At 37.3% G+C, this 13,483-nt stretch overlaps 1 protein-coding gene across 2 annotated transcripts in view; it reads right to left on the reverse strand.

The window, feature by feature from the left end:
* Positions 1 to 13,483, reverse strand: part of LOC115209314 (V-type proton ATPase subunit H) — a 62,908-nt gene that overhangs the window by 6,282 nt on the left and 43,143 nt on the right. For both annotated transcript variants that reach the window (XM_029777657.2, XM_029777656.2), the window contains exons 7-12: positions 12,854 to 12,951; positions 11,559 to 11,669; positions 8,721 to 8,805; positions 6,888 to 7,066; positions 4,694 to 4,819; positions 2,450 to 2,551 (exon numbers count right to left, since the gene is read on the reverse strand). In XM_029777657.2, coding sequence (XP_029633517.1) covers positions 2,450 to 2,551; positions 4,694 to 4,819; positions 6,888 to 7,066; positions 8,721 to 8,805; positions 11,559 to 11,669; positions 12,854 to 12,951 — 701 coding nt within the window. The remainder of the gene's footprint in view (positions 1 to 2,449; positions 2,552 to 4,693; positions 4,820 to 6,887; positions 7,067 to 8,720; positions 8,806 to 11,558; positions 11,670 to 12,853; positions 12,952 to 13,483) is intronic.

Raw genomic sequence — 13,483 nt, forward strand, 5'->3', positions numbered from 1 at the left:
CAGAGGATTTTTGCCTTCCTCTCTTCTGGTGTACGTTGGTACCAAGCACCTGTAACCTCGTATCCATACATATTGGCATAGTAGCCAGTGAAGTTTGGGCTACCTTGTTGTGTCTGTGCTTGTACTCATTCTGCACAAGACTTTCACAAGCACTAACAATGTGAGTCATGCTTTTGACTCTCTTCCCACACATTCTGCAGAGGTCCGTTGCACTTGTGTGGTATATATTCTTTCTCACTGAGTTGGTATTCAATGCCTGGTCCTATGCAGCTATGATTATGCTTTCAGTATTCTTTTTCAGGTCATCATTATTATTGTTATTATTATCAAAATAGTACTATACTATTTTGAAGGTATCAGAGCAGTTAGCATGTTGAACAAAATGCATAGTGGCATTTCTTTTATGTTCTGAGTTCAAATTCTGTTGAAGTTGACTTTGCTTTCATCCTTTCAGGGTTGATAAAATAAGTACCAGTAGAGCACAGGAGTAAATGTAATTAACTACAATTTCAGGCCTTGTGCTTATAGTAGAAAGGTTAATAATAATAATAATAATCATCATCATCGTTTAACGTCCGTTCTCCATGCTAGCATGGGTTGGACGGTTTGACCGGGGATCTGGGAAGCCAGAAGGCTGCACCAGGCTCCGGTCTTATCTGTCAACGTTTCTACAGCTGGATGCCCTTCCTAACGCCAACCACTCCGTGAGTGTAGTGGGTGCTTTTTACGTGCCACCTGCACTGGTGCCAGGCGAGGCTGGCATCGGCCACGGTCGGATTGGTGCATTTTATGGAAGCCAGTCGAGGCGGCACTGGCTTCGGCTACGATTCGGATGGTGCTTTTTACGTGCCACCGACACGGAAGCCAGTCAAGGCAGTGCTGGCATCGGTCACAATTCGGATGGTGCATTTTATGGAAGCCAGTCGAGGCGACACTGGCTACGATTCGGATGGTGCTTTTTACGATTATTATTATTATCATCATCAAAGGCAGTGAGCTGACAGAAGCATTAACATGCCAGACAAAATACTCAGTGGTATTTCATCCAACTTTACATTCTGAGTTCAAATTCCACTGAGGCTGACTAACTTGTCATCCTTTTGGAGTCGATAAAATAAGTAGCAGTTGAACACTGTGGTCAATGTAATCGATTTGCCTCGCTGAAAAATCGCTAGTTTTGAGCCAAAATTAGAAACCATTATTACAGGTGGCAAGCTGGTTGTGTTGTTAGTACATCAGGCAAAATTCATAGCAACATTTCTTCTGGTTTTTATGTTCTGAGTTCAAATGCTACTGAGGTTGCCTTCTATCCATTCAGGGTCAATAAAGTAAGTACCAGTTAGGTAGTGGGGGTTGATGTATTCAACTTGCGGTCTTGTGATAAACTATTATTATCATTAAGGAAAAGGCCGTTGAGCTAGCAGAAACGTTAGCATGACAAAATGCTTGACAGAATTTTGATGCCGTCGAGAGGTAGGCCCTGAAACGGCGCGCATTCTATCCTGATGACCCCATACACTTGCTGGCTTCCGGTATACGGAGCTTTTGACTGGTAGCACTTGCATGTGCAAGTTGTTTGCAAGACATGTTTTTACATTCTGAGTTCAAATTTCACCAAGGTTGACTTTGTCTCTTTCATCCTTTCGGGACTGCTGAGCTCTAGAGTCGATATAATCAACTAAAACTTTCCCATCAAATTTCAGGCATTGTGTCTGTAGTAGAAAGGATTATTATTATTATTATTAAGGGTGGTGTACAGCCAGACTCATCAGAGTGTTGGAAAAAGTACCTTGCTGTATCTATTCTCGTTCTTTATATTCTGAGTTTAAATCACTTTGAAGTCAACTTCACTGTCCATCTATTTGAGGTCAATAAAATGAAATGGCAGTTAAGTATGGGGTGTGTGGGGGAGGGGAGTCAGTGGTATTGAGTCAACTCCTCTGTTCAAAAAATGCTGGCCTTATTACTGAAATTAAAAATCCTCCTAATATAGTAATTAAAGAAAAAAAAAGGCAAGGCTGTGTGGTTATAGAGATTGCTTTGGAACTATGTAGTTTTAGGTTCATTAACACTGAACAACACCTTGGGTTAGTATCTTTTACTATAGCTCTGAGCTGAACAATGTGAGTGGATTTGATAAAAGGAAACTGTGTAGAAGCCCATTGTGTGTATATGTGTGAGTTTGTGTGTGTGTGTGTGTGTGTGTGTGTGTGCTTATTCCTGCCCCCTTGCTTTGACAAGTTTTTGTTAATGTTCCAGTAACTTAGCAGTTTGGCAAAAAAATCTGATAGAATAAATACTAGACTTAAAAAACAAGCACAGGGGTTGATTTACTTTGAAACAAGTCAAAGAAAAAAAATAAAGAGAAATAACAAAAAAAAAAAAAGAAGAAATCTGATATGAAAATTAAAAATACATCGATTCTCTGAATCATTAAGAAATAACTTACTTCTTCCCTCGGGGGTAGTAGCGCACGTATTCACCAAAGTCATGAGCTGCTACTGAGAGAATAAGTGGATCCTTGCTGCTTTCAAGTAATCGAACTAAGATTCTGGAAACACAAAAATAAAGGAATTATTATTAGAAATAGTGAGAAAGAAATAGGAACATTTTGAAAATCTCAGTAAGAGATGAAAGCAGTAGCTGTACCAAGAAGCAATGTCCAATGCCACTCAAACATGATTGCTCTGTAGGAACCAACACTACTGCCATGTTTAAGTGGCAATAGTCATTAATATGAACATTACATTTCAAAATGGTTTTGGTCAAGCAGCGTCGCCTTACTGGCACGTGAACAAAACATTCGAGTGAGGTTGTTGCCAGTGCCGCTGGACTGACTCCTGTGCAGGTGGCATGTAAAAAACACCATTTTGAGCATGGCTGTTGCCAGTATTGCCAGACTGGCCCCCATGGCGTTGGCACATAGAAGCACCCAATATACTCTTGGAGTGGTTGGCGTTAGGAAGGGCATCCAGCTGTAGAAACTCTGCTAGATCAGATGGCGCAGTCATCTGGTTCGCCAGCCCTCAGTCAAATCGTCCAACCCATGCTAGCATGGAAAGCGGACATTAAATGATGATGATATAATTGTTATAGGAAAAGTACTAATTAGTAATAGTGCATCATTCTAGGAAGTAGCCTTGCTTGATGTGAAATGGTCTTTCAGAAGACAAGAAAATAAAAGGAAGTCCTTCCCGAGCTGTAGACTCATAAGGCTGGTTTCCTGGAATTTTTGGTGGCGTATATATTCCTCACTGGACAGGATACCAGTTCATTGCAGGATTATTTATTTTTGCCAGCTGAGCGGAATGGATCGATGTGAAATGAAGTCTGTTGGTCAAGAACACAACGCATTGCCCAGTCCAGAAATTGAAATCACAATCTTTCGATCATTAGTGCAACACCCTAACCACTAAGCCACATGCCTCCAGGAAATGATCTTCAGCTTATTTCAATAATCTGTTTCTACTGTTTCCTTCTACCAAATTCACACACTGTTTCCACCTACCAAATGGCTTGGAGTTATAGTAGAAAACATCCATTGTGCTATGCTGTGGAGTTGAACCACTAATCATGTGACTGCAAAGCATATTTCTTAACCACACAGCCATGCTATATGTGTGTGTCTGTGTGTGTGTGTGTATATATATATATCATCATCATCATCGTCATATATATATAATAATATGAGGGAATGTTATTCCAAACTTACAGGGAAAAATTCAATTTAGAAATACTAAATCAAATTTCACAAAATATTATATATATATATAAATTAGAAAAACCTCCTTTTATCAATTCAATATTGAAAAATTAAATTATACCATCTAAATTATAGTATTTAGTTTTCACTTAATGTATATGTTGTATCTTATATATGTTTTAAATATTTTAATTAATTGTATTGTATTTTTTAAACAAGAATATATTTGTTAAGATATTTCGTAATTTACAAGATTATTTACGTATATTTATTAATTTATCTAATTAATTATTTTATTACTGTTGTTATCTTTAACCTGAAGAGTGGCTATATTTATATTGGAGTGATTTTACTACTACTACTATTATTTTCACTATTATCATTTTTTAAATATAGCCCACGAAACACGTGTTGTTATTCTACCAAATATATATATGTTTTATCTTATATTTAATTTTTTTATAATATGTAATTTAATTTTTAATATTGAATTGATAAAAGGTGGGTTTTTTCTAATTTATATATATATATGGATAAAGGCAATGCTGATGCACTCCCTTTATATACTCAATAATGTGAGTAAGATATTTAGAAGAAATGATAGTAGGAACTTCATACAGTGTATTCCATGTAAATAAAGGATGCATGGAAAGACACACAGTAAGATGTCTTTCTGGCAGACTCATATGCACAGGGAAGCAGGACTTGAGATTTGATAGATGAATAAGGTTACTTAACAGTTGACCTCAGTGAATTTTAACGAAGAATGTAAAGACAGACGAAATGCCGCTAAGCACTTTGTCCAGCATGCCATTTTAATGATAAGAAATGGGTTTTAGATTTCCTCCGGCCACAAACAAACTCTACTGTTTTGTTTTCAATCAGTCATACTGAAATAAATTTGGACATCAACGACTTGATCTAGAAGCTTGCGACGTAGTTATCTGAAACACATGGATACATGCAATCGTATATGTACAAAACACTCACTTAAGAAGCTCATAGTTCTTTTCGTTCAGCCTCATTGCATTTTCTCGCCAGAACCGATCAGATCTGTGCACAGGACTCCATTCAAGGCGGCCAGATTTTACTTCATTAGAATATTCATCAAATGAACTGAAAACAATATAAATAATGATAAATAGGTGCAAGAGTGGCAGTGTGGTTAATTAGTTTTCCTACACGAAAAATCATAGCTTCTGGTGTTTAAATAATATACATATATTAAGTAAATTGTATTGATAGCATTTTTACTACAGAGTGGCTTCTAAAGTATAATTCAAATTCATATATATATATAGATATATAGTTTAAATATCTAATACAAGTAAAATCAATGCAAAAAGTACTCCATCCAGTGAGAGATAAATATCAATTTAATTACACAACCAAAAGAGCTACTAATAATTTCATGATGAGAGATTGCTAAGTTTCTGAATCTATATATCTATTGTGTGTCATATAGTGGGCATCTTAGAATTGTTTTACTCTTTTACTCTTGTACTTGTTTCAGTCATTTGACTGCGGCCATGCTGGAGCACCGCCTTTTAATCGAGCAACTCGACCCCGGGACTTATTCTTTTGTAAGCCCAGTACTTATTCTATCGGTCTCTTTTGCCGAACCGCTAAGTAACGAGGACATAAACACACCAGCATTGGTTGTCAAGCAATGCTAGGGGGACAAACACACACACACATGCATATATATATATATATACACACATATATACAACGGGCTTCTTTCAGTTTCTGTCTACCAAATCCACTCACAAGGCTTTGGTCGGCCCGAGACTATAGTAGAAGACACTTGCCCAAGATGCCACGCAGTGGGACTGAACCCGGAACCATGTGGTTGGTAAGCAAGCTACTTACCACACAGCCACTCCTGCGCTTTTTTTCGCTTTTTTTTTTTTTAATATCTATAATTAAATATATTTCTCTCACTCGTTTTCTTATATATAAAAATCAAAGAATAAAAACATTATGGTAAAATTTTGACTGAGTTTGTCTTCAGCAATAATACTAATAAATGCTACAGTGAAATGATCCAATGCAAGGGAGAATATTTAGAATTTACAAGTTACCTCTCCCTTAATTCAAACTATTGCCAAACACTAAACATTAACTAACTATGGCTGTAGTCAGTGAAAGCTACATTAATAGTTGAGATAATACCCAAGCAAAAACAACTGATTTTGTACTGAATTCACAAGAGAAAAAAGTCCTATCGTAACATAGCCAAGGAGGGAAGAGATTTTATAAATTTGTATATATCTGAATGCGCTTTCATTTATTGTTCATTTTCTACTTTTTCCATTCATTGGACTACGGCTGAGTGGGAGCACCACCCAGAGGGACTTTAGTTGAACAAATTGACTCCAGTACTCTTATGGGTCTTTTTTTCTTCTCAAGTTTGGTACTTATTCTATCAATCTTTTTTGCCAGACTGCTAAGTAAAGCACAGTTTGAGTAGAGAATAAATATATAATATATACATACATAACCCGTGCTAGCGCGGAAAACGGACGTTAAACGATGATGATGATGATGATACATATATAATACATATATATACATACATACATACATACATATACACATATATATATATACATACATATATATATATATACATACATACATACATACATACACATACATACATACATACATACATATATACATACATACATACATACATATAAATACATATATATATACATACATATATATATATAATATATTCTCAACTCAGACTGTGCTTTCTATGCATTCCCATTGAATCCTCCGTGTGTTAACATGGGTCTCCTAACAACAAAGTAAACTTCATATAATCAAGATACCCTTGACCTGAAGAGTAAGCCTGCGGTATACATCTTACTTGGATATTTACTACTTTTGAGGTTATGCTTGCTACGAAACATATGTAGCCAGAATTTTATCGACGCCATTCCTTAACTCTTGGATTTTTATTCACATACCCAGAAACCCTGGCTGCCAACCGTGAAATATAAAATAATTTTTTTCAGTTTATCATACTTTGATATGGGGAAAAATCCACAACCTTCTGCACCAATAAACTACTATTGTTCCTGACAGTTGCTTTTTTTATATTTTCTATGGATTGCTTGAAGAAAAGAATAAAATTAAAAGAATACAAGAACAAAGAAACAGGAATTTCTACCTCAAGTCTTGGACAGAAGCCAACAATTTCTCTTGTAGATATTTCAAGTCATCCTCAAACTCTGGATCCTCATTCTTGCGGGCTTCAATTAATTCCAGCTGCTTCAGTACCTTGCATTGTACCATGGCCAAAGCATGTTCCTGAATGACATCATTCTCACTAGTTTTCTCTAGAAGGTTCTGAAAACAACAGGCAAAACAATGTAGAATATTAAGTGATGGAAATCTAGGAAATTTTAACAAACAAAAAGGAAAGAGGTGTAGGGGGATGTCAGTTCCCAAATAAAATAACTGTTTCTGATACAGACCCAAGGCCTGAGATTTGGGTGGGTGAGTGTAAGAGATTAGTCAATTACATTGATTTAGTATTTGACTGGTACCTTCTTTTTTTTTTTTTATTGATCCCAAAAGGATGGAAAGCAATGTTGACCTCGGTAAGATTTGAACCAACAATGTAAGGTGCTGGAAAATTTATTGCCAATTACTTTGTCTAATGTTCTAATAATTTTGGCAGTTCACTTCTCTCAAAATAATAGCATAAAATACAAACAATCAGAGGAGTGTTTTGATTTGGCATATAACAAATATTTATAGACAGTAGAAGAGTACATTTTCACTGGATCAACAATACAGAGCAGGCATGGCTGTGTGGTTAAGATGTCTGCATTGCGGCCATGTCATTTCAGGTTCAAACCTGTGTAGCACCATGAATAAGTGTCTTCTACCAGTGGAATTCGGTAGACAGAAAATGAGCAAAAGCCAGACATACATGCACATCAAGTTTTTATTTTTTAGTTAGGAGGGAAGGCAGTATCCATGATCCTTCACGGGACCTCCGACACTAGTGGGTCAGAGGGAGGAAGGTATCCTCAATTTGGAGCCTTAGCCAAATGGTTACAATAGAGTAGATAGTGCCAAAGACACCCATGATGCCAGGTGGTAGGTGAGGAGGGGACTAGTCGATCACATCGAACTCAACACTGGACTGGTACTTTATTCTATCAACCCCCAAATTAACAACCTTATAGCATTTAAACTGGTCATATCTGGCCAAAATACTCTGCCTGTTTTATGTTAAAAATGACCTGATCCTACATCTTACACCTACCTTACAATGTCATTCTAAAAATAAACAATCACATCATCAAAATCTCAAAGCTATGAGATAATGCATGATTAACTCGAAACAATGGGAATAAATAAATATTACATTTAACAGAATAATCTGAATGCTAAAGGGTTAACTCTCTTAACTCTTTTACTTGTTTCAGTCATTTGACTGCGGCCATGCTGGAGCACTGCCTTTAATCGAGCAAATCAACCCTGGGACTTATTCTTTGTAAACCCAGTACTTATTCTATCGGACCCTTTTGCTGAACCGCTAAGTGACGGGGACATAAACACACCAGCATCAGTTGTCAAGTAATGCTAGGGGGACAAACACAGACACACAAACATACACACACACACATATATATATACACATATATACGATGGGCTTCTTTCAGTTTCCGTCTACCAAATCCACCCACAAGGCTTTGGTCGGCCCGAGGCTATAGTAGAAGATACTTGCCCAAGGTGCCACGCAGTGAGACTGAACCCGGAACCATGTGGTTGGTAAACAAGCTACTTACCACACAGCCACTCCTGCGCCTAAGAGAAATTTGAACTCAGAACACCATAACTAAATATCACACAGGTATTTTGTTCAATGCTCTAATGATTCCATTGGAATATATTCAACAGTTTACTGCAACCCACCACCCTTTGAAATACTACCGCTGCTGCTGCTACTACTACTACTACAAATGCTGCTGCTACTATTACTACTTACCCGGAATGTTGATAAAATGATCCTGCTGACTTTCTCTTTAACTGATTCACTGAGAATATCAGACAAAATTTCAATGATATTGTATCTGAAGAATAAGAAAAAGAAAGAAACGGATTCATAAACATCATTGCTGTTACCAGTCTTAATAAATATTTCTCCATTAATACAGTTCTATATTTAAGAGATGAGGAATTATGTACATTATCTACATTATTTACATTGGATGGATACGCCCATGGGTATATGGCATAATGGTTAAGAGAGTGGGCTACTAACCCAAAGATTCCGAGTCTGATTCCAGGCAGTGACCTGAATATCATCATCATTGTTTAATGTCCGTTCTCCATGCTAGCATGGGTTGGACGGTTTGACCAGGGATCTGGGAAGCCAGAAGGCTGCACCAGGCTCCAGTCTGATCTGGCAGTGTTTCTACAGCTGGATGGCCTCCCTAACGCCAACCACTCCATGAGTGTAGTGGGTGCTTTTTACGTGCCACCTGCACAGGTGCCAGGCAAGGTTGGCAAAGGCCACGATCGGATTGGTGCATTTTACGTGCCACCGGCACGGAAGCCTGCCAAGGCGGTGCTAATAATATCGAAAAATACCTTAGGAATGAGAACCCAGGTTTGAAATTTCCCCAAGACACCTGAAGAAGGCTGGAGCCAAAACGTTGTGTTAACTACAAACAAGATGAGGACAAATATCTGTCAAATGTAAATAATGAATTTCTCCATTAATACATAGTTGTGAATGTAGTTATAGTAGAGTATAGCTTATCTGTAAAGTATGACTTTTAAATATTTCATCTTATTCTGAACTGGTTATTTCAAGACCTCTGTGTTCTACAACTGCACAGTTACAGTGAAATGGTAGCAAGCACAGGTGAAGTTGGTTCTGGGGATTGATTTGATACACAGTTGAACCATTCTACTACATGTTTACTCTTTGTGCCTTAGATATTCTGCCTTAATCAAGTCATCTAGTGAGACATTGTTTCTAAAATGTTCTTTAAACACAATCATTAACCCCTTAATGGATTATCCAGAGTTTACTTGTACATCGCAAATGTATCTTTTTAGAATCGGACGAGTATACTTGGTCAAAATTAACTTTTAATTTTAGCACTCAAATGAGTTTATTTGTTTTGTGTCATTTCATTTTTGAGTAATCACGAATTTACTTGTGGAAAAAATATTATAAAAAAGTATTTTTTCATTTGATGGATTTAGCTATCTGGAATGCTTATATTTTGTATAAAGCATCTTTGGAAGCTTCAGCTTTTGCTATGAAACTGCTGAAATTTAGAATGCAAATAATCATCAAGATTATTGAAAAATATAAGCCCCTTATTGCCTCCCATGAAACCATGAAGACCATCACCATCCAACAAGATTTGCCCCAGCTGGTCATTTTCCCATGGAAATACCACCAAGTGATAAGAAAAAGAACCCTACAAGACAGTGTGCAAAATGCGCAGAGAAGAGAGACACTAAAGAGAAAGCAGATACATGTGTGATGTCTGCAAGATAACTTTGTGTGTAACTCCTTGTTTTAAAAATTATCATTCTAAATAAACTGACAATCTCATTTTTAAAAAATTTTCTTTTGAATTAATTATAAAAAATTGAAGATAGTTAAGTTATATGTATTTTTTCAATGTCTGAGTTAACTCGTTTAAATCCAAATAAGTAAAAGTACATTTTAATTTCTATAATGAAAAATAAAGGAAATGAGATAAAAGACTTTTTTTTGTAATTAACACAGTATATATAATTAAAAAAGGAAATAAAAAAAATATGCCCTGAAATGAAACACCATCTCAAAATAATTGATCCATTGAGGGATTAATGATAATAATAAAATAATTTTTTTTGTTGCTGGTATAAAGCCTGAAATTTTGTGGGAGGAGAGTAGTTAATTATATTAACCTCAGTTGCTTATCTACTACATATTTCATTGACCCCGAAAAGATGAAAGGCAAAGTCAACTTTGGAGGAATTTGAACTCTAAATGTAAATCTGGAAGAAACACCATTTAGCATTTTGTCTGGAGTGCTAATGATTCTGCCAGCTCACTGCCCTAATGGCTTAATAGTTTCAAATTTTGGCACAAGGCCAGCAATTTTTAGGGGAGGTGAAAAGTTGATTACATTGACCCCAGTGCTCAATGGTACTTATTTTATTGACTCCCAAAAGGATGAAAGGCAATGTTGACCTTGGCAATATTTGAACTCACAACGCAAATATGGATAAAATTCTGCTAAGCATGTTGTCTGATGTGCTAACGATTTTGTCAGCTCATTGCCTTAACAATGATGATGATAATAATAATAATGATTACATTTATTTTCCACAAGGGCAAAGGATAAGAGGGGGAAAATACAGAGACTGACATACAGTGTGGGGGGTTGCATATAATAATGAAATGATAAAAAAACAAAAAGTAAGTATAGATGGTAAACACTGAAAAAGGCGATGTTACGGAATAAGTACTGGTGTACTTCCGGAAGTACCGGATACATTTCAAAAAAGTGTTTTTTTTATATATGGAGGGTTAGGGTTAGTGTTTCTGTTAGGGTTTGTGTTAGGGGTGGGAGAAAAGGGTTTCTGTTATCTTCAGAAATGTAAACAAAGTCACGTGTGTACATATACCGAAGCATTGCCACATACCCTAACCCTAACACAAACCCTAAACTCCCATATATAAAAAAAAAACACTTTTTTGAAATGTATCTGGTACTTCCGGAAGTACACCGGTACTTATACCGTAACATTGCCCTGAAAAAGAAGGGATGTATGCATAGCATACAAAGGTAACAAGGAAAAAACAACAACCTACTTGTTCATTTTCTCCACAAGTTTTGGACTGAATGACAAAGACCAGAGACAGAAGATTAGTTGGTACTGGATCTGGAACCCAACTTTGCTTCCAGCCAGGACAGTGACGATACTGAAAGGAGAGTAAATGGTAGATTGATGATATATGATGATGACCAAATTGCACATACACACACATACGTGTATGTGTGTGTGTATATATATATATACAAACAAATATACACATAAGCATAAAAGTACTATATAAAGTCTACCTTACATAGTTTAATAGTCTAATATCACACAGAAATGTTTACACATATACATGAATTGTCACAGATGCATGCACACAAGCATATACAATCCTTGACTAGAAAAACAGATAAAGGTTAGCATTAGAAAATACATCCAGTTGTTAAACAGTGCTTCAATATGTATTCATCCAACCCATGCACGCCATTGAAAGATGGATTTAAAATCATCATCATCATCGTTTAACGTCTGTTTTCCATGCTAGCATGGGTTGGACGTTTTCACTGAGGGCTGGCGAACCAGATGGCTGCACCAGGCTTCAATATTGATCTGGCAGAGTTTCTACAGCTGGACACCCTAACGCCAACCACTCCGAGAGTGTAGTGGGGGCATTTACGTGCCACCGGCAAGAGGTCAGTCAGGTGGTACTGGCAATGACCTTGCTCGAATCTTTTACACATGCCACCGGTACAGGTGCCAGTAAGGCGATGCTGGTAACGGTCACACTCGAATGGTGCCTTTTACCTGCTACCAGCACGGATGCCAGTTAGCCGCTCTGGCAATGATCACACTCAGATGGTGCTCTTAGCACCCTACTAGCACGGGGCTCAAGTGCCAGTAAGGTGATGCTGGTAACGATCACACTTGAATGGTGCCTTTTATGGGCCACTGACATGGAAGCCGGTTAGCTGCTCTGTCAACGATCACACTCGTATGGTGCTCTTTGCACCCCGCTGGCACGGATGCCAGTCATCGAATTTGATTTTGATTTCACTTGCCTCAACAGGTCTTTGCAAGCAGAGTTTGCGAAGACCTGTTGAGGCAAGTAATATCAAAATCAAAATCAAATTCGATGACTGGCATCCGTGCTAGCGGAGTGCAAAGAGCACCATACGAGTGTGATTGTTGACAGAGCGGCTAACCAGCTTCCGTGGAATGAACAAAAAAGTTTATGAATATCAGAGAGAGAATGAGAGAAGGAGGAGGAGGAAGGGAAGACATTCCCTAAAAAAATTGGTAGATATTTGAAAGAGATCTGTGGACCATAATCTCAAAAGTACTCACGTTGAAATGCCATCAACGTCAACAAAGGCCTTTCTGTACAGTTCAATCCTGAGCATCATCTGAAGACAACGGGCTGCGGTCTGTAGATATTCATTGTTCTGAAGGTACAAAAGACACCAGATCAGCAATACTAGCAGAATTATTAAATTAATGAAAACAATGCTTTTTAAGAAAATTTTTTTTTTTTGGTTTCAACTTTAAATGAATAGCTAACTTTGCTTTATAATTAGGTGCAGCCATGGCGGTGTGGTAAGAAGCTTGCTTCCCAACCATGTGGCAGTAAGACTGCATAGCACCCTGAGCAAGTGTCTTCTGAAATAGCCTCGGGCTGACCAAAACCATATGAGTGGATTTGGTAGATGGAAACTGAAAATGGCCTGTCGTATATATGTGTGCCCCACCACTGCTTGACTACTGTCCCTGTAACTTGGCGGTTCGGCAAGACACCAATAAGTACCAAGCTTAGTAAAAGTACTGTGATTGATTAATTCGACTAAGAATTCTTCAAGGTGTTGCTTGAGCATGACTGCAGTCTAATGACTGAAGCAAGTAAAAGATAAAAGATATCAATCAACTACTTGTGGCTTCTGAAGTTAAATAGACGTGAACTATGAAGAAGCCTATGAAAGA

This window comes from Octopus sinensis, linkage group LG3 (genome assembly GCF_006345805.1).
Source record: "Octopus sinensis linkage group LG3, ASM634580v1, whole genome shotgun sequence".
Lineage (NCBI taxonomy): Eukaryota > Metazoa > Mollusca > Cephalopoda > Octopoda > Octopodidae > Octopus > Octopus sinensis.